Below are 26,814 nucleotides of genomic sequence, written 5' to 3'. Positions count from 1 at the left end.
TTCCTTGTATCTGCAGTATGAGTGGATACGAGGGCTGTTTTTCTTTGTATCAGGAGTAGCAGGTGTCACAGTTGCCAGTAATGGCTGACAATCAAATAGAGACGTACTGCGGCTGGAAGCATGTTGGGGGAGGATGGCTGGAGAGAAGCTAAATTCAATCAATCCCAATCTAAAGGATCAACACTGCTTTTTCACATTTGACCCTGTGACCTTTTGGCCCCCAAGGCAGCCTTTAAAGCACCCTCCCCCCCTTCGGTGAATCCATATTTATCGTATAACTATCGACTGCTTGTGTGTGATATTTGCACATGAACAACAAAGGTACCGCCACTTGACTGTACTCGCTCTCTCTGTGGACGGCAGCATTTTCAAGGAACATGTTCTTAACATGCGCGGTAGCAACAATCATGAGACGTAAAGACAATGCCGTATACCTCCAAACACTCTCGACATCCCTTCAACCACAATCAAACCCCGTTTCTACCTCAAGGACTAAAAGCTTTGGCAGATTTCTCCTGCAGGGCCACACCTGGGAGAATCCTGCTGGAGGCTGCGCTCAGGCCAAAAAACCCCACTCAAGTGATGGTGGTGCCGGTTCATAAGGATTTTAAAAGAGATTGTAGTGACCACAGACAATCAGCTGAAAATGCAATTCTCACCTTTAACGATGACCATTTTAGAGGCAGCTCTTTGGCAAGAGCTCCCCTCAGTGGAAGGTTTTTGTTACAGCGCACAATCAGTCAAAGTTTCCTGTATGGGGGGGGAAAAAACATGGAAGGATATGAAGGCTTCAACTATTCCATTTACTTTCTTTTCCTTTCTTTACTTCCTTGTGGTGTTTCCAGAGTTTAATGTTTGTGGGGGATGTAAAAGCTTCAGAATCAGCATTCAGATCACGGAACACTAAAACCAAACTTCACAGGCTTTTAGAATCAGTAGCTCTGCAAGGCACTCAAACAGGGAAGTGGTTCAGACAGGGAAAATGCAGTCTGGCCTGTATCAGTGCAATCATGTAGGATCCTCTGGTCAGAGGTAGTTCATCTCTGATATTTTAAGGCACAGTGTAGCTAAGAAAACTGCATCAGTCTTAACTCTGTAGCCTGTAGAGTTGTGAAAAACAGATTTTTGTTCAGGCTGGAGCTTTCGTTTTTTATTGTATGGTAGGAAGTTTGACTCCTATAGCTTACAGATGTTTTCCATCATTAGATTAGACAATGCCTGCGCAACATGTTTGGCTTTTTTATTATTTTATTCGTCTTTAATGGCCCTGGACTGTTTTCAGAAGCCTGCTTCGTTTGACACTGTTGTACAGACTTGAACAGCAACATAACTCATCTATTTTGCCTGTCTTGGAGTCCAATTTTGATAACAGTATGTTAATATCAGCACAAACCCTCAGAGTCTATCGCGATCGGCTCACTCGCTCTCTGTCTCATTCGTAACTTTTAAGTGTCTGAATCTCAGCTGTTTTTGATCCCAACCAGAGCTGTAGATAAAATAACTGCTTGAAAAACATGGTTCTGAGGGTCTTGCTTGGAGCGTGACTCCTGCTCCCACCTGCTGCCGACATGGACACTTTGCTAGAACATTTACGGGTTAAGGCGCATGTGGGGCTCGAGGACTTTTGACTGGACTTCACCACTCACCTTACCTCAATCAGGGGGACTGTGGATAGGGAAGATGATGATGATGATGATGATGATGATGATGATGATGATAAAATAACAAGATGCCTTCTGCTGTGACAATTGTATGAATTAACATGTATTACTAAGACTCATTAAGTAGATTATTTCTGAAAATGGCTTTTAGGGCTATGGATATATAAAAAATTTTTTTATTGTTTTTTGTTTTTTTGGCTATTTCCCTGCTTCTTTTTCCCTTGTTTTAGACATGCTGTAGCAACGGAGACACAGAGATTACTTATAGAGCAGATTTTTGAATACAGTGATGATACTTATAATGGTAATGTGATTATTATAGGGAAGCGTGTGTGTGTGTCTGTGTGTGTGTGTGTGTGTGTGTGTGCGTGAGCAAGTGAGAGCGCGTGTGTGTGTGAGAGAGAGCTTCACGTGTATCCTCAGAACAGAAACAGGACTCTGTCTCTTGTCTCTTACAACCTCTCAGGAAAATCTACCTCTACCTCCAGTTTGATGCATTTAACCCGGTGAGGGCTCAAGTTACAGTTTGGCAGGAAGAGGACACGAGAACGGGCGCCGGCGTTTGAAGTGAACTTCAGCCGACCTCGATTGATATGAACGCCGTGCTTGTGTTAGATACAAACAAGACATTCTTGGTTGAGAGGTTCATTTCTGACGCCGGGGCGTCCGCCGCCCTCTTGTTTGTCGTTACACTTTCGTAACACTTCTGCTGTTTAGCTTATTTGAGTACCAACAACAGGGAACCTCCAGCTCAACAGCTAACTACTACCAGTACTCTGACAAGTACTGCTTCTCGCACCACTGTCAGTTCAGAGTTTTGCAGTCTGCTCTATTAATGTGTGCTTATTCCTTCTTTTTTTTTTTTCTATCAATGATCACATTTTTTCACAAGTGGGATGTTTCCCCAATGGCCACCACATCAGTGATGTGGCAGCGGGGCAATGCAACTGTTTATTTTGAAGGGTGAAGATCTGTTCTTGCCTATTTACTCAATATATGTTAGTGTGAATACTTTTATTTTGAATCTGAAATTAATAAAATATCACCTTTGTTAAATGTCAGACGTGTTTTGGATGTTATTTTAAGTATTTGGGACTAAGATTTAACAGCCAGTTATCCTGAATTATACAGCCTCAGGGGAAATATTAGACTATGTCAGTATTTATTTAACAAAAATTAGACCACTAAGTACTAATGGTTTCACAGGAATTAAGAGATAGCAGAGCCAGTTGCTGCCAACCAAATTAATTGATCATCTTCAGGTGTGAGGAGCTCAGTAAAAGCAGAAGTTTAGACCCAGGCATCTTGCAATCACTTAGTCAACCATGAACTACTCGGTAGTAGATTTGAGCCCTATGGGAGTGTCCACCAAGAGGGACATGGACCCCCTATTGATCCTCTACTTAATCATACGAGCCAAGGTGTGGAAACGGGTGTGGGTCACAAACAGCTGAGGTTCTGGGCAAACCCACCGTGTACTCTGTAGACCAATGGATTCTAGAGTTAAAGATGAGGCCATCTGTCCAGCAAATGCTTGGCTGAAATGAAACAGGACAATGATCGCAAGCACTGCAGCAAAATCTGCAACAAAAAGGCAAAAAAAACAGGAAGCATCAAGGTGATGCAATGGCCCAGTCAGAGTCCAGACCTCAACCAGAGTGAAATGCTGTGGTCAGACCTTAACATATCTGTGCATAAACGAAATCCCACAAACCTCTGTGGACTGAAGCAATGTTGCAAAGAAGAGTGAGACAAAATTCCTCCACAATGATGTGAAATACTGAAATCTATGGTAAATGATTACTTCAGGTTATTGCTGCTAAAGGTGGTTTTACAAGCTAAAGAGTTGTGGGGTGTACTTTAGTTTTCCACACACCGCTTCTGCATTTAGTCTAATTTCACGTTAACTAAATAATAACAGAGTGTAATATGTGTTAGAAATCAGCCAAGGTGCCATTGTGTAGCCTGTAGGCCGTTTGTCTGTCCGTCTATGGATATGCCTCACCAGACCATCACTGACACACCACCAAACGGTTCATGCTAAACAATGTTACAGGATGCATAATGTTCTCCACAGCTTCTTCAAACCCTTTCACGTCTGTCACATGTACTCAGGGTGAACCTGCTCTCATCTGTGAAAAGCACAGGGTGCCTGTAGTGGACCTGCCAATTCTGGTATTCTTGGGCTCTGTGGTGCCAGTCAGTGAGGGCAGAGCCCACTAAAGGACATGGAGCCCTCAGGCCACCGTCATGAAAGTCTGTTTCTGATTGGGTATTCACACCAGTGGCCTGTTAGAGGTCATTTTGTAGCTCTGGCAGTGCCCATCCTGTTCTTTGCACAAAAGAGCAGATTCTGGTCCTGCTCGTGGATTAAGGTCCTTCTGCAGCCCTGCCCAGCTCTCCTGGACTAACTGCATGTCTGCTGGAATTGCCCCATGCTCTTGAGACTGGGTTGGCAGACACCTGAAGGAGTTGGAAAGAATGTCAGTGGCCTCCACCTGTAAAGCCTTTTCTGTTTTGTGTTTTCATTGTTGTCTAGTGTACTTGTTGTTAATTTCATTAACACCAAAACAGCTGGAACTGATTAACAACCCCCTCTGCTGTCCCAGATGTTTAACTGATGATGTTATCCTCTAATTAGAAAAGGTTAAAAGGTTTTCCTTTATTTTTTAGATTAATTTTACTCAAGAAACTGTTGCAAACTATCTAACAGAATATAAAGACTGTAAAAGCAACACCAGGGTTATTACTTGAAATCTTAAGATACTGCTTAAAATGAGTAGATCAATAATAATGTTCCTCTTGTACCTTTCCCATTGTAGTATACATTTCAGTGTTTTTTCTGTAATGCAACCGTACTCTGACTTGTATCCCCATGTGATGTCTGTGTTGTATGTGTAAGGTCGGGGGCGGGTTCATTCCACTGCAGGGCAACCTGCCACTGCATGTGTCAAATAAACTTTGAACTTGAACTTGATTGTCTCATTCTGAGTTGTCCTTGTACATTTACGCTGCTGCAGCACTTGTGTCTTTGACCTTGACTGCATCGAGTTGTTAAAATCCATTTACTGAAGCTTCTCACTTTACACATCTTATGGAAACTTGCAACCTAAAATAAACAAATACTAATGGTTATGAGCCTACCACCTGTTCACAGTATAGTCTTTGGAAATTATTTCTACATTAGTGAAAACAATTTAGCATAAAAAAAAGTTTTTTTATTTTTTCATTTAATTGTTATATTTTTTTATTATTTGAAATATCTTGATAAGCAACAAGATTTGTATTAACAAAGGTGGTTGTGGGAGTATTTTAAAGTGCCATGCTGACGGCCAGATCCACAAGAATTTGAAAAGCTTTTTCTCCTCTGTACACAAATTCAGTGGATCTTTAAAAAAAAAAAAGCTAAGAGGTTTTTCTGCAAGAATGATGGATAGGTATGTAAAAAGGATTCAAATATCCTCTCCCAGAGATGCTGGACATGGAATGGCTTTACCATGTGCTATTTCTTGTGACTGAAGATGCAGCAGAATGAATTACAACTACAGTATGCTTAAACTGCATTGGATGCAGCCAAACCGATAGGATGATGTCTTGCAGTACTGATAGGCAAATGCTTTGTCTCCTGAAGTCAGCTGGTCTGAGGGTGTGAGGAGAAAAGTCCTACAAACAAGCAGCAACTGAAGGCAGCTGTAGGAAAAGCCTGGCCAAGCATCCCAAGGGAGGAAAGTCAGAATGGTCTGATGTGCATGGATGCACAAGATTTGCATCCAAATTTAAAATAATCATTGCAGTTAATTATCAAAAGTAACAGACTCAAGCACATAGGAAATGAAGGGGAGAGTGCAGGCAGGGTGGAGACGGGTGTAAGGGGTGATTTCTGACAGAAGAGCAGTAAAAGTGAAAGGGGAGGTACAAGGTTTGGAGATGATGGCACTGTCAAAAAGCACAGACAGCAGAGATGGAGATGTTCAGATTTTCATGTGGAGTGTCAGATTGGACACAGTTAGAAATGAGTAGCTCAGGAAGACAGATTGAACAAGCAGTTTGGAAATAAAGTTAGAGAGGCTGAGATGGTTTGGATATGTCCAGAGGAGGGATAGTGGATATACTGTACAATGGATGTTGAAGATGGCACAGCAAGGAAGAAAAGAGGAAGAACATAGAGAAGATTAATGGATGTAGTGAAGGAGGAGATGTTGATGTGGCATAGAATAGGTGGCAGAGAATCTTGCAATAGGACTTAAAGGTACTGTGCTGCAGGGGTTGTAACAGACTCCACTTTGTTTGTGTGAATGGAGAGTCTGCCTAACACTAAGTTTCATCATGGAGTTCCACAGGGTTCTGTGCTAGAACCATTTATATTCACATTACACATGCTTCCCATTGACTGTATCATTGTGGCCTTTAATTTCTTACTGGGCCCTAAGAGTCTTAGAAACATGGGGTATGGTTGTTGGGGTTTTCTTTTGTAGGGTCTTTGCCCTAAAGCATCTTGAGGCCACTGTTGTTGCCATTTATGTAAATAAAATTGAATTAAAGTCTGAATTCTACATCTTAAATGCCTCATTTTAAGTTCACCGTGTATATTAAATTATGCAGTTTTAAAAAAAAGTAAGGTATGCTGTTGCAGAAATTGCCTCTTTGCTCTTTAATAATCGTGCTCACCCAGAGGTTCTTTGCATATAAAATTCAAAGGGGGGTGGGAGTGAGGGCAACGTGACGGGCGTATCACGTTGACGCTGGCTTTTTTACAAAGCACCGCCCAATAAGCGTCTCCGCGGTGCTAAACCTATCGGAGCCCGGTAGATTCAAACGAACGCGCTGATTCAGCGAGTGGGGGCGGAGCTACTTCTAGGTTCTGTTTGGTGCTTGAACAGCGAAGCGTCGGATTGAGAGCGATTATCTTCGTTACGGTGGCAAGTGTTACGTTTAGATGATAACAAACCCCCACGTAAAGAAAAAAAAATGAGACTTAGGTCTCAGAAAACTGTTGCTGTTTGTCCAGAGACACCGAGGCGCTCCCGTCGACGGTCTAACGGAAAAAGGAGTCGATCGCGCCTGTCGGGGTCGGAGATTGAAAGTCCGCTTCAAAGCAAGGTAATTTATTGTTTGTCGGGTTATTTCTCTATGGTGATAGTGCTGTTATTAATGTTGGTGGAACAGGTAAACATTATGGTAGCATACAGAGCTGGATGTTGAATATCGTCCCTTTGTTAGGATGCTAGGCTAGTTAGCTAGCTACTAGCGTTCTCATAACAAAACAGCTAACAGAGTTGCTAACATTAGCACCTTCTCGATGGTAGGTGGCATTTGCCACAGTTCTCTAGTTCTATCTGGATCTGTCTGGACCTATTTAAGTAATTTTTTTTGGTTAATTTTAATTGGTAGGTTAAATACAGCAAGGAGGGTTGGTAGGGATATAGTTTCCAATTTAGACCTGAAAATAAACCATCGTGGTTGTAAATATAAGCTACTGTTAAAACCTCGAGCTACTGATTAAGCTTTATGACTTCAAGTTTAGATTTTAAAACGTGTTGGATTGGCAGACATGACTGTGACTAACCACTGTTTGCATTGTAGATTTAAACTGTAGATCATTCACTGGGTGTCGAAAAGAACAAAGGAAAACAATGTTGTTCATACAGATCCAATTCATTCTTAGTAGCTGCTGTCTTTAAGTAAATCAATCAATCAATGAAACTATCATTAGTATTATTTTTTTGTATTCTTTTCTTTTAACCTCTACACCGAGTCGTATTGTTGTGTGTTGCTTTAAATTACTAAAATGAAACAGTGAGTTAACTTTGGTTTCAAGTTTAATCCTTTACCTTAAAATTGAGGGTCTTTTCACCCATAAGAGAAACTTGAGAACATCTCAAAGAAGAAGCATACATACTAGGCAGCGTTAATCACATCACAACACTGGATTCCAAGAGGATTGATGCCAACAAGGATTAAAGATCCCAGTTGCATGTGGAAGAGGGTCGCAGTAAAGTAGGTCACCAGGACACGTCTTCCTGTTTAGACCCATTAGACTAGTGTGGATAGAGGCCATGCAGAACAGAATCCTATTCAGGGCAACATATGTGGTGACTTTGGTTGTTGGTTAAATCAACTTGATACTCAGGTTGAAATATGGGGCAAACTGCTGCTTGAAGAAAGGTTTATAACCATATTACAATTGTACTGTAAATAGCTGTGAAACTGTGTGGTCACCAAAATACAAGCTGACTTACCTTTAATGACGGCGTTTGAATGACGGCGTATTCACTACGTGAAGGCTTAAAAATAGCCAAATCTTGTATCCATCCTAGGTGAATTGGGTGTGTGCCTCCAGAGATTTATAATTGCGAAATTGGTTCGCCCTATATGTGCTGACTCCTCAGACAAGGTACGAGAATAAATAGCGGTTGGTCTTCAGGGTTTCTACTCCACTGCCGTATTTCATACGGGTCCACATTTCCAATGCGCGCAATTTTTTGCAAGTACCGTCTCTTTGCATCTGGACACAATCTGTCTCTATAACGTCCTCTTTCTTTTGAGCTGCTTTTAAGTATGGTTCATAGCAATCTTCCTTCCAACACAGTGTGTTTGTTTTGATTCGTGGCCTACTAAAATGGTGCCGCGCTCCCACAATGCATTGCGGCGTGAACTCCAAAGCCCCATTGTCCTTGGTGATGTAAGACTTGGATGCAGCTGCTGGCCATGGAAACCCATTCTATGGAGCTCTCTACACGCTGTTTTTGAACTAATGTAAATTCCACAGTTTGGAGGTCTGTAATGATTGACTCTGCTGAAAATTGGCGACCTCTGTGCACTATGCGTTTGTTGAAACAATCTGCATGCCTATGTGTTCCCGTGGAAGTAATTGGAATATATACACACACACACACACACACACACACACACACACACACACACACACACACACACACACACACACACACACAAGCTAGAGGCATGTCAGCAAAACAAGAGAAGGGGACACATTGAAGAACAAAGTGCTTGGAAGCAGTGCAAAGGGGTTGGTCTGAGTATATCCGTATGTGAGGCCTGAGTGATGGGGATTACTCAGACCGTGGCACAGATTGGTGGGGGGATGGTGTTTGTGAGGTGTAGGACCTGATTGACCTGAAGTGCTGACCAGAGGTCAGCAGGCCTTCCTGTTCTCAGTCGTGGCCCCTGCGTACCAAACACCCAGGCAGTAGGAAAGCTTGCTCTCCATCGAGGAGCGGTAGAAGGTCAGGAGCATCTTCTGGTCCAGGTTATTCTGGAAGTGCAGCTGCTTTTGGGTCTTCTCTAACAGAATTTTTTTTATAAACGTGGAATACTGATTGAGACATCCTGAAGTAATGCACTATTACGCTGTTTTAAATGGACCTTAGGGGTAATAATGAAGGTGGGTTTTTTTCTTCTTCTTGTTTTTATTGTGTAGGATGAAGAGACTGTGAATAAAGACTCAGAGGATGAAGTTCCCACTATGGTGAGGCGACCGCTGCCTCGTGGCCGGGCGAGAAAGAGGGCTATTGCTGTGAATGACCAAGAATCAGGTATTTTAGCGCCATCGGCTGATTCTGCTTTAAAGCACAGTTACACTACCTGTTAGTTGAAAAGCTCATCGTTTTCTGTTGTGTTTTCTGAATGACTCTCATTTTACTGTCTAGATTTGACCTTCAAGACTCCAGTCCGTCCCATCATGCACCACGAGCGCATACTGTCAGAGATCGACCCTGTGACTCCGCGTAACGCGACAACAGCTAGAAACATCTACTCACCCATTGTGCGTTTCCTCACACCCAGCAAAGAAAGTGAGTACCAGTCATCCATTTGAAACTTGTTTACATGTAACAAAAGTCTCTCATTGAGAGACATCACCATACAACTGAATGCAGCTTTGTGATCCATGTGATAAACTCCACCTTGAACAAGCTGACCTGCTTAAACTACTTGGTCGGGAGTCAACTATATAAGTCTTATGTGATGTCATAAAGTCAGACTTGGTACTTACAGTCTGTGTGTGTGTGTGTGTGTTTTCTATTCAGATTTGAAGTACGCAGGAACGGGGACCAGTGTACTGATGAGCCCAGAACACGGTGTGTTCGGTTGTGGCTCCATTGACCTTCTGGGTGGAGACGAGGACGATGACATCTTTGATCCGTAAGTTGTTTTTCTACATACAGTCACAGGAGAAGACCATGATGTAACTTCATCTCATAGATTCTTTTAAAGGAAGTATTCAAAATCAGTTTACAAAATCCAAAAATATCTTTTTCTAGTTCTTCAGTAACATCATGTCGGCAATTCAATTTTATTTATATAGCGCCAAATCACAACAACAGTCACCTCCAGGCGCTTTATATTGTACAGTAGATCGTACAATAATAGATACAGAGAAAAACACAACAATCATATGACCCCCTATGAGCAAGCATTTTGGCGACAGTGGGAAGGAAAAACTCCCTTTTAACAGGAAGAAACCTCCGGCAGTGGATATGGGTTTGGTAACTTAGCTATTTGAGAAACGACACAAAGTTTTGTTTGAAAGTTTCTGTTGCTGAGCATCATTTTCATCTGCAGCTTTACGTTCATCAAGAACATGCCGTCGCGGTCCCAGCATTCTAGACCTGCTCTTCTAGATATTCCCCCGAAGACCAGAAGCACCCCAGAGGGAACGCTGGTGGTCGATCTGGTGAGTTTTATCCTCCCTGGCCTCCTGCTCGCTGCACACATATGTAGGGATGGGTACCGGTTCTGACATAAACGGTAGTAACCAGACCGAAAAGCAGCGCACATTTCGGTGCTTTATTTCAGTGCTTTTTTTCCCTGAGCTGTGATACACTTTAGATTCTAGCCAATCATTTTACGTTTCCGAGGATAGTAGGCGGGTCCAGGTACGTACGTTATTTTAGAGCAGAGCTACAGATTAAAAATGCCCAGGGCGAAGCGGTCAAAAGTCTGGCTGTACTTCACAGCAAAATATGCAAACTCAGCAGCAACAAGTGCTTTAAGGTGATACTGTGCAAAGGATGTAATACCTCAAATCCGATGAAACACCTGGCGACGCATAGCGTTTTTTTAAAAGCCGAAAAATGCGCCGTATTTGATAGCTTGCTGCGAGACCTCACACCGAGCACATCTACTGCGGGTGTGGCGCCTGTTATCGGACCCGGAGTTAGCAATATCCCCCAAAAACCCGAAGAGGAGAGTCCTGGCCCCTAGCCCTGCCAGTGTAGCAGAAATGATGACGGATGATGATGCAGCAGCAGCCGTTCTTCTCTGCGTGAGTAGCTTAATGTTGTTCGTGTGTAATTTACGTTGAGTAGGCTAACCACATTATTACATTAATGCATGTAAGGTGAACTAGCAAACATCATCATAGCTATATCCGGCTGTCTTCTTGTTTGATGGCAGATACTCCCTTCACCCTGGCCAAAAAGGCTAAAATGACCAAAGAAAAAGTGGAAAACAGTTAAACATGAGAGGTTTTGGACAAAGTTTGTGTTTGTTCCATTGATTAAGCACTGCTTCCAGCCAAGAGTGATACCATATATGCCCTGTAGCTGCAGAAAAGGCTAACATTGTTATCTTTTTACAAAAAAACAGCTGAACATGAGAAGTTTTTGGACCAATTTTGTGTTCTCCATTCTTTAAGCACCGGTTCGAGCACCGTTTAAGCACTGGCACTGTTTCAAAAGTACCGGTTTGGCACAGGTATCGGATAAAACCTAAACGATACCCATCCCTACACATATGCAGCTCGGACACATGGGCTGTATCCCAATTCAGGGTCTGCAGCCTTAAAGGCCGCATTTTAATGCCGATTATGTCACAGCGACGAAGGCTGTCCAAATTCAAAGGCTGCTTGAAATGCGGCCCTCAAATGTGTCCTTCATTTCCCTGAATTTTAAGGATGTGGCGGTGTAGACTTTGTGGCCCAAAATATCCCAGAATGCATAGCGAGGCGGTGGGTGTGGATAATTTTGCCGAAAAAAGACGGTGGAAGAGGGGGGGCCGAAGAGTAAACTTTTAAAAGTACTGAATATTATGTCACTTATTTATGTGCAAACGTTTAATGACGAAGAACATTAAAACATTACTGTTGGCCACATGTCGGCAAAGTTATGTGACATTACTGATGTTTGTACTAACGTGGTTTTAAAGACTTTACTTTAAAATATACGCTGTTCAATAGTTGACGTTAATCTTACAGAGAATGTGATAATTTCATGGATATTTAAAGTAAGCACTGAGACAAATTTAGTAATGCCAACATATTGAAAGAACATATATTTGTCTCTTATATATAATACATTTATATGTACAGTGTCAAAGGAACCTGTCTTTAAATGAAGATTTAAGGTGACAGGAAATATAAATAAATGCAGCTTGAATCTCAGTATTTGAAACAGAGTTCATTCACTGCTATAATAACTAATAATGATTGAAATAATAACTTTAATATTGGCCATATTATATTTACATTACCAACATGAGATGACTTTAGTCTCATGAACAACATTAGCTAATTGTTATTTACTAGCTAATCTTAAAATGACTGTTCAGTACAGAAATGAAGCCCAACAGTCATGTTTTACAGTCCTGTGGTCTCAGCCTCAGATACTTATCAAATCAAAGCTCATGTAGAAAAAAACAAACAAATGAACAAAAGATTTTCTCCTTCATTTCTGTCAAACAATCCTGTATGAAACGTTTCCAGTATCATGGTTGCTAGGCAACCTGGGCAGCGCGACGGAGGCTAGACCGTCCCATTTCACAAGCCTCGCACTTAAGGCCTTAGCGGTCTTTGAGTACGCGACCCTTGTGGACCGTCAAGACTGCGTACTTTAAGGCTGCAGACCCTGAATTGGGATAGAGCCATGGATGTCAACTGTGGAACACGAACTGAGGACATCTTAAAGAAAAATCACAAACAATATTTACTGAGTTTTTTTGTGTGTTAATTATATTTTCAAGGTCAGGAATAGTTTGCTTATTTTGCTTATTACTGTGAATGCTGGTAAGCATTCACAGTATTGTTATTCAAATCTTATTATAATATTTTATTATCTATTCTATACGTTTTTTTTGCCATCTATCTCCTTCAACACTGTTCAACTTAGAAAAACCATTCAATCACCGTTAGATTCCTCTTCTTCTGGACGTTGCTGCTTCTGTTGCACACTCAGTGCCGCATACCATATTTTTCGGGCCACAAGGCTGACTGTCAATAACGGGCCTGTTTTCATACATAAGGCGCATTAAGCGAAACAAAACAGTCAGATAAGTCAAACTTTACTCAACTCATTCTTCTTGCTTCCTCTTTTTCGTACCATTGATTCATTAATCTTGAATTCTCTCGCAGCTGCTCTAACTTTGAGTGGGGAAAAAAAGTTAGCGTTCATCCTCCAGTTTCACTGTGCTAATCTTATGCTAACTATACATTAAAAAAAATAATAATTGTTTGATGATCTGAAACGTTTAAGTGTGACAAACATACAAAAAAAAATAGAAATGTGTTTTTTCACACCATTGTCATGTAACAATGACTTTCTTCCTTCATTCTGTTCGCTGACCCCATTATGGACCACTAAATTTTTTATAATGTGTGTGTGTGTATATGTATATATTTTTATATATATATATATATATATATATATATATATATATATATATATATATATATATATATATATTTATTTATTTATTTATTTATTAGGGGTGCAACGATACACAAAATTCACGGTTCGGTTCGATACTTTGGTGTCACGGTTCGATATTTTTTTGATACAAAAAAAAATGTTCATGCCTTTTTAATTTGTCATTTATTAAAATTATAAATATATATTTTAACACAAAAGTAGTTTTTAAATTTAACCCTAACCCTTGTGCGTGTTGTTTTTTAGCTCGTCATATTGCAGCCACAGAAATTCTTTTGTCCATGAAACCATAAAGCTGCACTTTCTTTTTGCCTTATAGTCTGATTTGTCATAACTTCTCCGTTTTGTGGTAAGCTTTTCTTTGGCTGTCACTTCTTCACCCTGACCTGTCTTATTTGGCTCAGCAGAACTAAAATATATATCTGTCTGTGAAGGTTCTCAGTCATCCAGGTCATCGTAGTGAAATATATATCCTGCCGCACACACATAAGCTCAGCGATTCTCTGCGCGATCAACCTCTCACATGTTTAAGCTGCGGGAGATTTCACTTGTCATGTTTGCATAGTAAGCTAACAATTAATAAGACGATGTCAGAGGAATTGGTGCACAAATTATCATCACTCACAGATCAGTGCTGTCGCTCTCTATACACAGTTCGCGCGATTGCAAAGTGAAAGCAAAAAAACAAGCGCAAATTCAAACACGATTTCAATATGTCACATATTGACAGTGGCTCACCCAATGACATAATTACCCAGCTACATTTCTGAAAGAATGCAAAAGCATTGACATATATTTTTCCTTCCTACAATAGCCCGACAGGCAGGGCAGAGATAGCCCCGGGACGTCGGGCTAGCGATATTGCAAGCCCTGTATCTGATTGAGGAATCACTCATCTTTGGAAAAGAGAGTTTATTACAGAGAAATGTCTCTTTCCAAAATAAAAGCTATACTATCCGCTTCTTCTGGGCTATATTCTCAGCAGCATATTAAACATATCAGGTCTCCATAAGGAGAATCCTGTGCTAACAGCTGTCTAAATGACTCGGCTAAAGTTTGTAGCATGCATGCTTGTTGTTTTTGTCTTTGCACTAGGATGATGTCGGTGTAAATGTGCAGTCATATTCGTTGTGTTCCCACTAGTGCTTTCAGGTTAATCTCGTTGAAATAACCTTAACGCCACAACATGGCAAATCTCCGTTAACGAGCTACCCTATACAGAGGGGCTAGACGGCCAACACGTTAACGAGCTAACTGCGCTAACACACTAGCTCCCACCCATGTAATTGAGCATTGCATGGCACATCCAACATACTGTTTTACTTTAGTCCATGACGCGCTTACCTTCAGGGTCATACGTCACATGAAAACCAAAATAATTCCAAACGCCAGATCTGAATGAGGGTGGGGGAGGTCCATCTTGCAAGGAGAGCTTAACTTCTGTCTCGCTAGCTTGCCCTGCGCTCTTCCTCCTGACTATGCTGTCTGTGTTGAGCGCTCAGTGGATCTGCGCTCGACAGTGCAGCCTAGGCGGAGTAGTCGAACGCAGATTCACTGAGCGCTCAACACAGACAGCATCGTCAGAAGGAAAGTTGATAAAATAAATTACAAATGTATTGTTCGATACATATGCGTACCGAACCGAAAGCACTGTATCGAACGGTTCAATATCGATACGAATATCGTTGCACCCCTAGTATATATATATGTATGTAATATATATTTATTTTATTTATTCGCTTTTTTTCACTACATTAGACAACATCAAAATAGCGTTGTCAAAAATGACAATAGCGTTGGCATTTTTTGTTATTTGTATGTTGTAATCTTTACAAAAAACCTAAAAAAACCCCACCTCTTAATCTTTGGTATATGGCGAGGCGCTGTGGACACCCAAGTTTGTGATTGTGTCGAATTTTCAAATCAATACCATGGTTGCATCTGCTGAAAATCTCTGTGAAGCTCAAATCTCAGTGACCTTGACTTCAAGGTCAGAGGCCAACTTTTTGGAAAATCAGAGGAGTTTCACATTTATAACACAGGTATGTCTACTAGGAGGCTGAAGGGTAGCACTATATATTTATAAACAATCAAAAACAACAATTATTAGGCAATTTATTTATTTCCAATTTTTATTGAATTTATTTCTGTTAACATGGTGTTTTTGGTCTGATTGAAGGACTGATGTGATGGTAAGGTGTCCGCTGCTCTGCTTTGAATATTGGTAGGCTTTTTTTTTTTTTTTAATTTTCACAAGAATTGCTAGTTCCCCTAGAGTTTTGGCCACCCCAACAATCAGACGATTCCCTATGAGCAAGCATTTAGCAACAGTGGGAAGGAAAAACTCCCCTCTAAAAGGAAGAAACCTTCGACAGAACCAGGCTCAGGAAGGGACAGCCATCTGCCGCGACTGGTTGGGGTGGGGGGAGTGAAAATTAAAAAAAAAAAACAAAAAACCAAAGTGATCATTATTGGAACAGCTTAATGAATTTTTCCAGTGCTGTTAATATCCTTTTCCAACCCCAGTTTGTGTTTTTGTCACTTTTGTCCAAGGTGGAGGAAGCCATGCTGTAGATTGATTCTGTATGGTCTTTCAATGTCAATACATGGGAACCTCTTAGAGAGGCCAGGGTTGAAAAAGGGATGCCGGAGAACCTCCGAGGGTGTTATCCGCTGGTGTGCATCCAAGGCCAACATCCCTTTAATTAAGCTGACAAATAAACGTTGGCCATTTTCAGGTCCTCGTCCAAACACCATTACTTGTTCGAGGTCATCAAGACGCGCAAGTTTTATGTATCGAGTCTCCAGGGACTCATATCCTGTCTCGCACTGAAATTGTTTGTCAGTCTTAAATGTCCAGCGCTGTTGGTTGTAGTTGTCTTCAATGAAATAGTCTTCAGTGTACACGCCAGAGTCCAGAACATGATCTGGTGGCTGTCCCTGGGTCTCTATGATGAATTTCAAAACATCATATTCTCCATTTCCAGGGTAGAGTGGCACCCCTGTACCAAGTTCCACAGCTACAAGCCCCAAAGACCACATGTCAGCTGCTTCATTATAAGGAATGCCAAGCATAACCTCAGGTGCACTATAACCAACCGTCCCCACACAATCACTAGGATTCACTGCAGACACAGGACATGCGAGGCCAAAGTCTATAAGTCTGACTTTGACTGGAGACTCATGGCGGTTAACAACCATGATGTTTCCAGGTTTGAGGTCAGCGTGCACTATTCCCACAGAACCTAGGTGTGACAGGGCATTTGTGAGTTGATGTAAAATTGGCCTGACTTCGCTTATGGGGAGACCCTGGTTTTTCCGGTCCCGTATGTAGTCCCACAGGCATTGATCAAGGAGTTCAAAGTTTAAGCAGACCCGCTCTCCGTCATGGAAAAAGCCGTTCCATTTAACTATGTTGGCGGCATCTGGATCCAACCTTCTCAGCTGCTCCAGGATGAAAATTTCCAGTTTTGCCTGTTGCAGAATATCAGGCCGGTTCCTGTTGACTTTAATAGCCACAGCACGGTTGGTTTTGGTATCGCGACATTTGGCTACAATACCAAAGCCCCCTTCTCCGAGGAAAGCCTCTACCTTGTAGCGGTTTCCCAAAATGCTCCCTTCAACTATTTCAAGCTCACCTGAGTTGAAGGATGAGCTGGCTGACGTGTGGACGCATACTTGCTGAGAAAATTCAACTGAGTTTTGGAAACTGCAGTTGATTTTCTGTGATCTCTTGCTTTCCAAGTTTGAAGGGTGCTGAAAGACCACAGGGTTTTGTGGTCGTTCAACACTCATGTTAGTGCAAGGGGAACTCTTACGGTTGAAAAAGGGATGCCGGAGAACCTCCGAGGGTGTTATCCGTTGGTTTGCATCCAAGGCCAACATCCCTTTAATTAAGCTGACAAATAAACGTTGGCCATTTTCAGGTCCTCGTCCAAACACCATTACTTGTTCGAGGTCATCAAGACGCGTAAGTTTCATGTATCGAGTCTCCAGGGACTCATATCCTGTCTCGCACTGAAATTGTTTGTCAGTCTTAAATGTCCAGCGCTGTTGGTTGTAGTTGTCTTCAATGAAATAGTCTTCAGTGTACACGCCAGAGTCCAGAACATGATCTGGTGGCTGTCCCTGGGTCTGTATGATGAATTTCAAAACATCATAATAATTTCTCCCAGGGTAGAGTGGCACCCCTGTACCAAGCTCCACAGCTACCAGCCCCAAAGACCACATGTCAGCTGCTTCATTATAAGGAATGCCAAGCATAACCTCGGGTGCACTATAACCAACCGTCCCCACACGGTCACCAGGCATTACTGCAGACGCAGGACATGCGAGGCCAAAGTCTATAAGTTTGACTTTGATGGGAGACTCATGGCGGTTAACAACCATGATGTTTCTAGATTTGAGGTCAGCGTGCACTATTCCCACAGAGCCCAGGTGTGACAGGGCATTTGTGAGTTGATGTAAAATTGGCCTGACTTCGCTTATGGGGAGACCCTGGTTTTTCCGGTCCCGTATGTAGTCCCACAGGCATTGATCAAGGATTTCAAAGTTTAAGCAGACCCGCTCTCCGTCATGGAAAAAGCCGTTCCATTTAACTATGTTGGCGGCATCTGGATCCAACCTTCTCAGCTGCTCCAGGATGAAAATTTCCAGTTTTGCCTGTTGCAGAGTATCAGGGTGGTTCCTGTTGACTTTAATAGCCACAGCTCTGTTGGTTTTGGTATCGCGGCATTTGGCTACAATACCAAAGCCCCCTTCTCCGAGGAAAGCCTCTACCTTGTAGCGGTTTCCCAAAATGCTCCCTTTAACTATTTCAAGCTCATCTGAGCTGAAGGATGGGTTAGCTGACATGGTGGAATGTGTCGGCTTGATCGGTGAATTGCTGAGAAACGTGAAATTCTCTCAAAACTTTCCAAAAGGTTTTTGGTTGCTGTCAGGTCTACGTCCGTTAAGCACTGAAGTTTAACAGAGCAAAACCCCTATTTGTAGGCTTTGCCTCTCAGCAAGATTATGACATAACAAAGGATCAACGGCATTCTATTTTGGATCAAAGGCATTCTATTTTTTTCAGTTGAAACACTGAAAAAAAAATAGTGTTTCAACAGGGCAGGCTGGCGCCCTATGGGACGCAGAGGTGATAGGGTAAGGATGCAGAGGATAAGATCCAGGATAAGATTTACTTATCGGTCAGCTCATCATCAGTGAGCAGCCGCAGAATCACAGGTGCAGCTTGGCAGGAGATGGACTCAGGGTGAAGACACAAAATCAACAATGACAACACTGTTATTCTTTATTAGTGTGAATGCTGGTAAGCGTGTGTGTGTGTGTATGTGTTTCGACTGCTGCTGTGTGCACAGTGTTTGCTCTACATCATTTTATCCTCACGTAGCCATCGTTGTTGTCTTTCCAACAGCATGTCTTTCAAAGCTCACAGATGTAAACGTTTTTAAACTGTGTGGATCCAAGTGGAGGGATAATCCTCTAACCGACCCATAGAAATACATTATATTTTCAGACAGGAGTTTGTCTCAACAGCAGGAAAGACCCCACTTTTTAAATTGCTCCTGCGGCCAAAGTTTTGACAGCAGGAACATGAAGAACACACTGTTGTATAGAACAGGTCCTCGGGATCGTCACCATTTGAAAATGATTTTGATGGGAGTTAGGGTCTTGGATTTAGAAGCAGTTGTTCAACAGGTGCACCGAGGCAGATTTGACAGGGTTTTGCCACAGAGTAATAGTGTGTCAGTAGTTAGTCCTGGACAACTAGATCAAGCATTCCGATTGGCCCATGAAATTCAGGATTCTGTTTGATTGGTGCATTTGTTTTCAGCAGACAGGTGGTTCAGATCTGGGCTTTTGGAGTCAGTTGATGACTTTTAGAATCATCTTTTCTGACTGGATCATTAAAACTTAAAGCATTGATCTTTCTGCAGTGGATTCTCCCACATTTCAGTGATATGGTGAATAAATGAATATTGTAAAGTCAAAATACACAACGTCGTAGTCTCACTTCAAGCACTTTATTCCTTACGTCTTGTTTTTCCGCTCACCCACAATAAGAACAACCCACCGCAGGCAACAGTACTCTCGCGATATAACAGAAAATGACAAGTTAACAATCTCCCTCTTTCTTTTTTAAAAATAAAAGTATAAATATCCCTTTTAAACATTTGTATACATATATATGTAAACAAAACAAAAAAAACATTGTCAACATTATAGAACATTCAGGAAACATTTCAATGTGCTTTGCTTTACTCAAAGCGTACTATCACTGCACACAATAAACAAGAGTGCATTTTAATGCAAAGAAAACTTCGTAAACAAAGGATCACAGTATCCAGAGTCCTTCATCTAGTGCTTTTAGAAGGGTTCTGGATAAAACTCCCTTTTTTTTTTTTTTTTTTTTTCAGACAATCAGCAAGTTGGGATTTGAAATCTGACCAACCAATCTGTCTGATTTTAATGGATTGTATGAGCTCTTTAATGCTGCTCATTTCCAGCCCCAGTCTCTTCTCTGTAACCTGCTTAGTGGACTTGAGTGCATCAAACAAGGAATGATTGTCAGGCACACAGATCAACAGAAGAGCATTCAGACCAGTGTTACCAGTTTTAAGCTCAGAAAAAAGTGTTGCCAGGAAGACAGCACTGTCTATTCCAGGGGTGTCAAACTCAAATACACAGTGGGCCAAAATTCAAAACTGGAACAAAGTCGCGGGCTAACGTTAATATTTACTGAAATACATTTATTCCTCCAGATATAAGAATGAATCTTTTCTTATGGGCTCAAACACATTTTGCTGAAAAACTGAATATGGAACAAGCAAAGCTTAATACTAAACAATATATATATTAGCTGTATAATACCAGTAGGCCAGCTCTAATAGTAATTTGGTATGGCTTCGGGCCAGAGTTTGACACCTATGGTCTATTCCATCTGACATGGCAAGAGTTTCTCCTGCCAGTGTACTTCTGACCACACGTCTGATATTTTTTTTTATTTTTTAGACTGCCAAAAGAGAGGACAAAACTTTCCTCCTTTACCCATAAGGATGATTAATGCCCCTCCTTGAGTACCGCCAGCGGGAAGGTTGCCAAATGAAGCGTCACTGAAAACAACCAATGCCAAATCCTCACTGTTACCCAAGTGTTGAAACTTAAGAGTCACTTTCTCTACTTTAAGTTTATGGATAACTTTGTTCACTTCATGAATGGACTGCACAATTGCACCTTTGATATTAGATCCCAGGCTGCATGTGTCAAACGTAACATCTGGTCTCGTTTGTTTGGCAACCCACAAAATCTGTCCTATTTTTGACCCGAGTTGCTCCCGTTCTGTTTCACTTAAGGAAGCATCCCTCTGTACAGCCCGTGCTGCTTGTAACTGAACCGGTTGTAGGTTGTCAATGCAAAGTTATTGATGCACCTCTATTACATCATTAACTGTACAAATGTCCATAGCAACATAAAAAAACTGTCATGTTCTTCACGGCCCACAATTAAGGTAGATTTCAGTACAGGAATGATGAGTTGCAAAGTGACTTGAACCAGCCCAAAGGAAATCATCAACGTGACATGCAAGCACTCCTGTAATCTCAGATTGTTCATTCTGCCAATAGAACACTGTGGGATCAACCTGTGATATTTTACCACCAGTTTTGAGCATAATGTCTTTGACCTTATTGTACCAATAAAGTGAAGCAATTATTTCATTTCAGCTCAAAACATTCAGCTATCAGCATTCACACAGCAATTTCTTCAGAAAATGCATTTTCTAGTTGATTTTTAAGTATCTGCAATTCCTTTTGGATGTTGTATTTAGCAAGAATAGAGTATGGTCTACATTTTATTGTTAAAGATTCACTTTCTGTGGCTTTAACATGGTTAAAATCATAAACTGGACACTTTCACCTTGCTCCCTTGTGAAAGCAGTCAGTTATATATTTAAAATATTAAGTAATCTGAGGCATGTGGTCGTGTTTATTTCCAGGAGGAGACCCTGATGTTGAGCTCTCTGAATGTGATCGAAGACGCAGAGTACACCTTCCATGCAGCTTTCCAGGACCATCAGTACAAGGTGACCACTCACTGAAAGCCACTCTTCACAACCCTCTGTGGTACTCTCTTCTGCAGACCAGATGTTTACCACAGCAACTTATTTAACAACAAACAAGATCTTTCATTTTGATTCACTGTTGAGAACTTAACATGTGCCTCACATGTTGGTGCATTATATCACAGAGCTGGTGATGATGTTACTGATATATCAGCAGGTTTATTTTTCTTTCAGAGACATGAAACAGAAGCTTCCCTAATATTTGTTACCCCTGCTTATTGGAGTCCTTATTAACATGATGTGGCAATAATAAAAAAAATATTGATCTTTTTTTTTAACTGCATTGTCACAAGTCATGGATAATTTCTCGTGTCTTTACTCTTTAATCTGCTTTTATAAATGCTGATACCAGCAGATCGTCAAACAGCCAATATTTTCAGGGGACCTCTACATTATGTTATCTTTCCTAACGTCGTTAAAAACAAAAGGAAATGTATATTTCAGTTGAAAGTCACATAACCTATTGGATTTTGTTTTTAATAACTTGATGCGGTTGGGTTTCTGTATTTGGAAATTGTGCACTTCTCTATTTCATACTTCCTTCGTGGTTCATTTACGTACAAGATGCATGAATTAGGAAACTAGTAGAAAGTGTGGCATGCAAGCATCTGTGAAACCATTTTTCACTCACTCTAAAAATTAAAAACTGCAGTTGATGAAGTGCAAAAACCCATTTTGGAAAACTGAAAAGACACACACACACACACACACACACACACACACACACACACACACACACATATTTTTATGAATTTTGAAATATGCATTTGATTTCTTTGACCACTCTTCTGTTTTGTGAGCAACTGAGGAGCTTCCATCGAGGGCTAAAATGGTCTAAATTCTTTCTGTTCCCACAAAGAAATTATTCTGCAAAGTGTTGTAATCGAGTGCAGCATCAAGGCATCTTTGTGGATAAAAGGATTCACGAGGTTGAGCAGACTTAAAAATTGTCTGTAAGCTTGTTATCTAGCTGGGATCTGAAGATGATATGCTGCGGAGGGTCAGTGAAGTCACCCTAGTTATAAATAATGATATGTCATTCCAAGGCAGGCTACACAGCTGTCATTACACGAACATAACACTGGCAGAGGTTTAAAGGTGAGGGTGAAATGGGTTTTAATAAGCACCCAGTGGGGCGCAGATAACGTAGGAGCCAAGAGCGTCTGAGACAACACATTTCACAACGCTGTGCAGTTAGTTGAAATGTTTGGTGGTTTTGAGTTAATTGCCAAAAGTTATGATCCTAACCTTAATCATCTGACTAGACCAGGCAGTTGGATCTTTACTGAAACTACAAATTTTGGTATCTGGGACGCTGTGAGTCCAGGAGCTGACTCTACAACTGCACTTGACTCTTTACCCCTTAAAGCCTACTACGTGTAACCCTCAAAGCTCTTTTATGAACTGAGTGGCTTCTGTCATTTCTCAGGCTTATAGAACAAAATGACTGAGTGTGCGTCAGCAGTTGGTGAGGGTGGCCTCTGTTGATGCAGACAAACCATTCTAGAGGTGGTCAAACCGTTTTTATTGGTGTGTATATACCAAGGTGTCAAAGCTCGTCATAAAGGGTACCTGGAAGGTTGTCAGATGTCTTGATGGGGAACAGAGTTAAAAGATGAGCTTCAGTCAGCAGAGCAGATCTGAGGTTACTGACTTGACCACTTATTCTTCCCCTGTTCTCAACAGGTATACATGGTGCTGCGACCACATGTGAAGGAGTTCCTGCAGGCCATGGCAAAAATCTACGAGGTGTGTGTCAGTGTGTAGATTAGCAAATAGTTTGGTTATTTTGAGCCTCATTCACACGTTAAACAAATTATTTTTCTGTCACTGCTTTAACGTGGAGCAGTTAAAAGTGTGGAATTGTACCAACTGCTGCGCGTGCTCTGTTCCAGCTGTTCGTTTACACGTGTGCGAAGAAGGAATATGCCGAGAAGATCCTGGACATCCTGGACCCGCAGAGAAAGCTGTTTCGGTATGAGCTGCTTCCACTTGTGTTTTGTAAACTCGGTGCTTGAGTGCAGAGACGTGCGGATTCGCACTGCTGCTGTGTTGCGTGCTCAGAAATTCGACATGGCCTGCTTCAAATGTTCCCTTTAACATTCTGCCCGTGCCATACAATGAGGACGGTAAATGTGAGTTTCACTTGTGATTTCTCTGGTAGACACCGGCTGTATCAGGACGACTGTGCCTGTGTTCTTGGCCACTACATCAAAGATCTCAGCATCCTCGGGAGGGATCTGAAGAAGACGGTGGTTCTGGATAATGCACCCCACACATATCCATATAATGTAAGTTTAAAGGCTGTGTTCTTTGATTTTCTCTGAGCCCCACTTGAATGACTGAACTTCTCACCCTGTGCTAACCCGTCCACCCTTCGGAGAAAGCTCATTGCACCGATTGTATCCACTATCTCATTCTTCGAGCTAACAGTAACAGTATAAAGAATGAGACCAGGCTTAGATACTGGGACTTTAGCTCCATCTGGTGGAAGATGGCTGCATAACATTTATGGCACAACAACTTATGGTAACTGGGCATCAATTAAAATGTTAATAATTAGACTAAACGACTACGTCTGGCATCAACTGACAGTAGTGGCGATTATGCATCTTGTTGACTATTCGCACACATCCTTAATTAATTACTTTGTTTTGCTCTGTCAGCACTTTGTTGCTGTTACTAACTTTTAATAACATGTTTGTTTGTTTTTTGTAGTTGTTGAACACGATTCCCATCAAGAGCTGGTCTGGGGAGTCTGATGACAGAGAGTTGCAGAAGCTCATCCCCTACATGGAGAAACTGTCTGCAGCTGTAAGTCTGCTTACATCTTCTGTGTTTACTGTGCGCTTGTTTAAAATGGATTCAGAGGCAACAACATGTGCTTCCTCCTTCACTGCACCAGCATCATTGTTTTTGGTCCCGCCAGGCGGCTGTTTTCAGAGAAAAACCCCGCTGCTCTGCAGGTGCTGCTCTGCACCGGACAGCAAACCCATACAGATGGCATTTATCAGTGCCTCACGTTTACTTTAGAGATTATGAGAGAACGAGAGCAGATCTTTGAGAGTAAAAGTGTGAGTTACAGTAGTCAGCTGGACACAAGCGCCAACCAAATTAAAGGATTGAGCTTTAAGGTCCGCATCAAGTCGAACTGTATGCTAGCGTTGTTTCGGCTGCCGCCAAGTGGCCGCTCACCTTGTTACGTGAGTTACAGTTAACAAAAAAGATTTTAAAATGAATATAAAATTCAGATAAGTAGCTTTGATCGTCAGCTTTAGTGAATGCCTCTCGTCCGTGAGCCTGCTTCCTGCGATCTATACAGACGTTTAGATGTGTGGCAGGCGGACACTTAATCGACTCAGAGCTCATTTGCATCGGTTTTGTTAAACAAATGTTTAATCGTGTCTATGTGTGATGGTGCCTGTGATAAGATGCAAGCGTTTGTCTGTCTTTAATCTCACGAGATTCAAACATGCTAGTGTGTTTTTTCTGTCTGTTATGTAGCTGCAGTTAATAATGGTCATAAACTATTAATCTATCATGTACAACAAAGAGTTCTCACATGCTCGCATTCGATAAACTAGAAAATCTTCACCATTTAATACAATGATTGATTTATATTAATAGTTGAGGCTGTAAGAATGCACGGTAACTGGTGTGGTTCTCTTACAGCACATTTCTACTTAGCCCTAGTACAAGTCTCATTTATGCTTCGCATTCATTTGTGCCTCACAGACTGGACACGTGAATATGGTGGGATACATGTTGTAATATTGGGCGGATCCATTCTGGGTTTAGTTTTTTTTATTGTCAGCGTTATAATTTGGCCCCTTGTTTGAAAACTTTGCTGCATAAACCTGTTCGTGTTTGGGATGAGTCGCATGCTGCGCTCGCGTCCTGTTTTATGTGAACATGCTGATGGCTGGAGCGGGGAGGCCCAGGCTGGCTCGCTGAGTTGATAACCTTGTCGTGTAGCTGCTCAGCGTCACCGTGCTTGTGGTTTGGTGAGGACAGATAGTGAAAAGATATTCTGGGCATGCCGGGCAGGCTAAGTGCTACAGACTCAGATTGTCATAGAGAAAATGGATGTTCCTTTTCTTTTAGGGTTGTTGCTGATTCCCCGGTCAGTGAGCTGTGAGTGAAACAGCTGGTTATCTGCAGAAGCATCTGCCTGATGTCTTTCCTCTCCCGGTTTCATGATTGACTCTGAATATCTGAATATCTCTCGCTGGTGTTTTTTCAGGAGGATTTTCGGGAGGTGCTGAAGAAGAGGAAGGATCACGTCCACAGGCTGCTGTCAGAGGACTGACAAACCCCCCACTTTGACTGCTTAATGTGACTTTCACAGCCCATGTTTGCTTTGGCGAAAAGGCAGAAGCCAGTTGGACCTAGGTAACCTGCAGACTGTTGGTTCGTGGTGGACCTGTGCGCCCTCCCCCGTCCTCCCGTTGGCTTGAAATGACAGCAGAGCGGTGTTTCAGACATGCTGCTGGTCGCTCAACAGATTACACAAGCAATAAACTCATATCTGTGTATATATATATTTACAGCTCAGAATCCAAAATATGTTGTTTATAGTCCTGATTTTTTTTTAATTTATTAACTATATTGAAAATCTACAGCTGTTATCTGTATATTTTAAAATGTTTTCTTATACAATAAAATATCCCTGATAATAACTGGGGAAAATAAAGCATTCGTGCCTAGGTGTCATTTGATTTTCATATTTAGATTGTTATTTTATATGATCACCTTATCTTCAGTTGTTGAAATTTTTCATTGAGCATACAGACGACTGTGAGGAAGAGGAGGAAGCTACATGTTTGGAGAACACATGGGCTCAAGGAGGCTGAACTAAAAGAGAGTCAGACAAAAAGAAATATTAATAAAGTTGAGGTGATTGAATGGAAATTGAATTCCAATCATTCCACGTTCAGGTCTCCCTATTTTTCAAGGGTGAAAGTCTTATGTTTCCAGGAAACGCTCCTCAACATAGCGAAAAGCAGCGATGTGAGAATTTCCTCTAAGGAAACATCCTGTAATAGGATTTTCAAAAGATTTGTTTCTCAGGCATGAAATAAATAGATTTTCAAAAATCTCAGCTGCTCTCTGCACTGCCTCTGCAGGTATCTGTAACCCTTTGAACATCTGCACCGCTGCAGCAGAGCTTTAAACTTGTTTCTATTCACAATAACTTAATGCGCAAACCCTGCTCATCACTTCCTGTTAAGGAGGAAATGAAAGTATCACAAGGGCAAGTGGAAAGATGGTAACGCATGCGCACACCTTTCCTAGATCACTCCTTTATTACCATTGGTAATCTGATATTCACTGACAGCACATTAAGCATCCCAGGATCCATGTGTGAGTC

At 41.6% G+C, this 26,814-nt stretch overlaps 1 protein-coding gene across 2 annotated transcripts; it reads left to right on the top strand.

The window, feature by feature from the left end:
* The first annotated feature begins 6,470 nt into the window (after window positions 1–6,470).
* On the top strand, window positions 6,471–26,139 carry ctdspl3 (CTD (carboxy-terminal domain, RNA polymerase II, polypeptide A) small phosphatase like 3). Of its 2 annotated transcripts, XM_080289610.1 has the most exons (12): window positions 6,471–6,580; window positions 6,670–6,761; window positions 9,100–9,214; window positions 9,329–9,472; window positions 9,707–9,821; window positions 10,242–10,353; window positions 21,318–21,404; window positions 23,130–23,192; window positions 23,339–23,418; window positions 23,608–23,734; window positions 24,162–24,257; window positions 25,687–26,139. In XM_080289610.1, exons 3-12 carry the CDS (start codon window positions 9,145–9,147, stop codon window positions 25,750–25,752), a joined length of 960 nt encoding a protein of 319 aa, XP_080145736.1. In that variant the 5' UTR covers window positions 6,471–6,580; window positions 6,670–6,761; window positions 9,100–9,144; the 3' UTR covers window positions 25,753–26,139. The 2 variants fall into 2 exon arrangements, with proteins under 2 accessions (XP_080145736.1, XP_025998629.1); XM_026142844.2 differs by having other exon boundaries at window positions 6,489–6,761.
* Window positions 26,140–26,814: the final 675 nt, after the last annotated feature.

Source organism: Astatotilapia calliptera, chromosome 15 (assembly GCF_964374335.1).
Source record: "Astatotilapia calliptera chromosome 15, fAstCal68.1, whole genome shotgun sequence".
NCBI classification, from domain to species: Eukaryota; Metazoa; Chordata; class Actinopteri; order Cichliformes; family Cichlidae; genus Astatotilapia; species Astatotilapia calliptera.
This window is presented reverse-complemented; position numbering and strand designations above follow the sequence as displayed.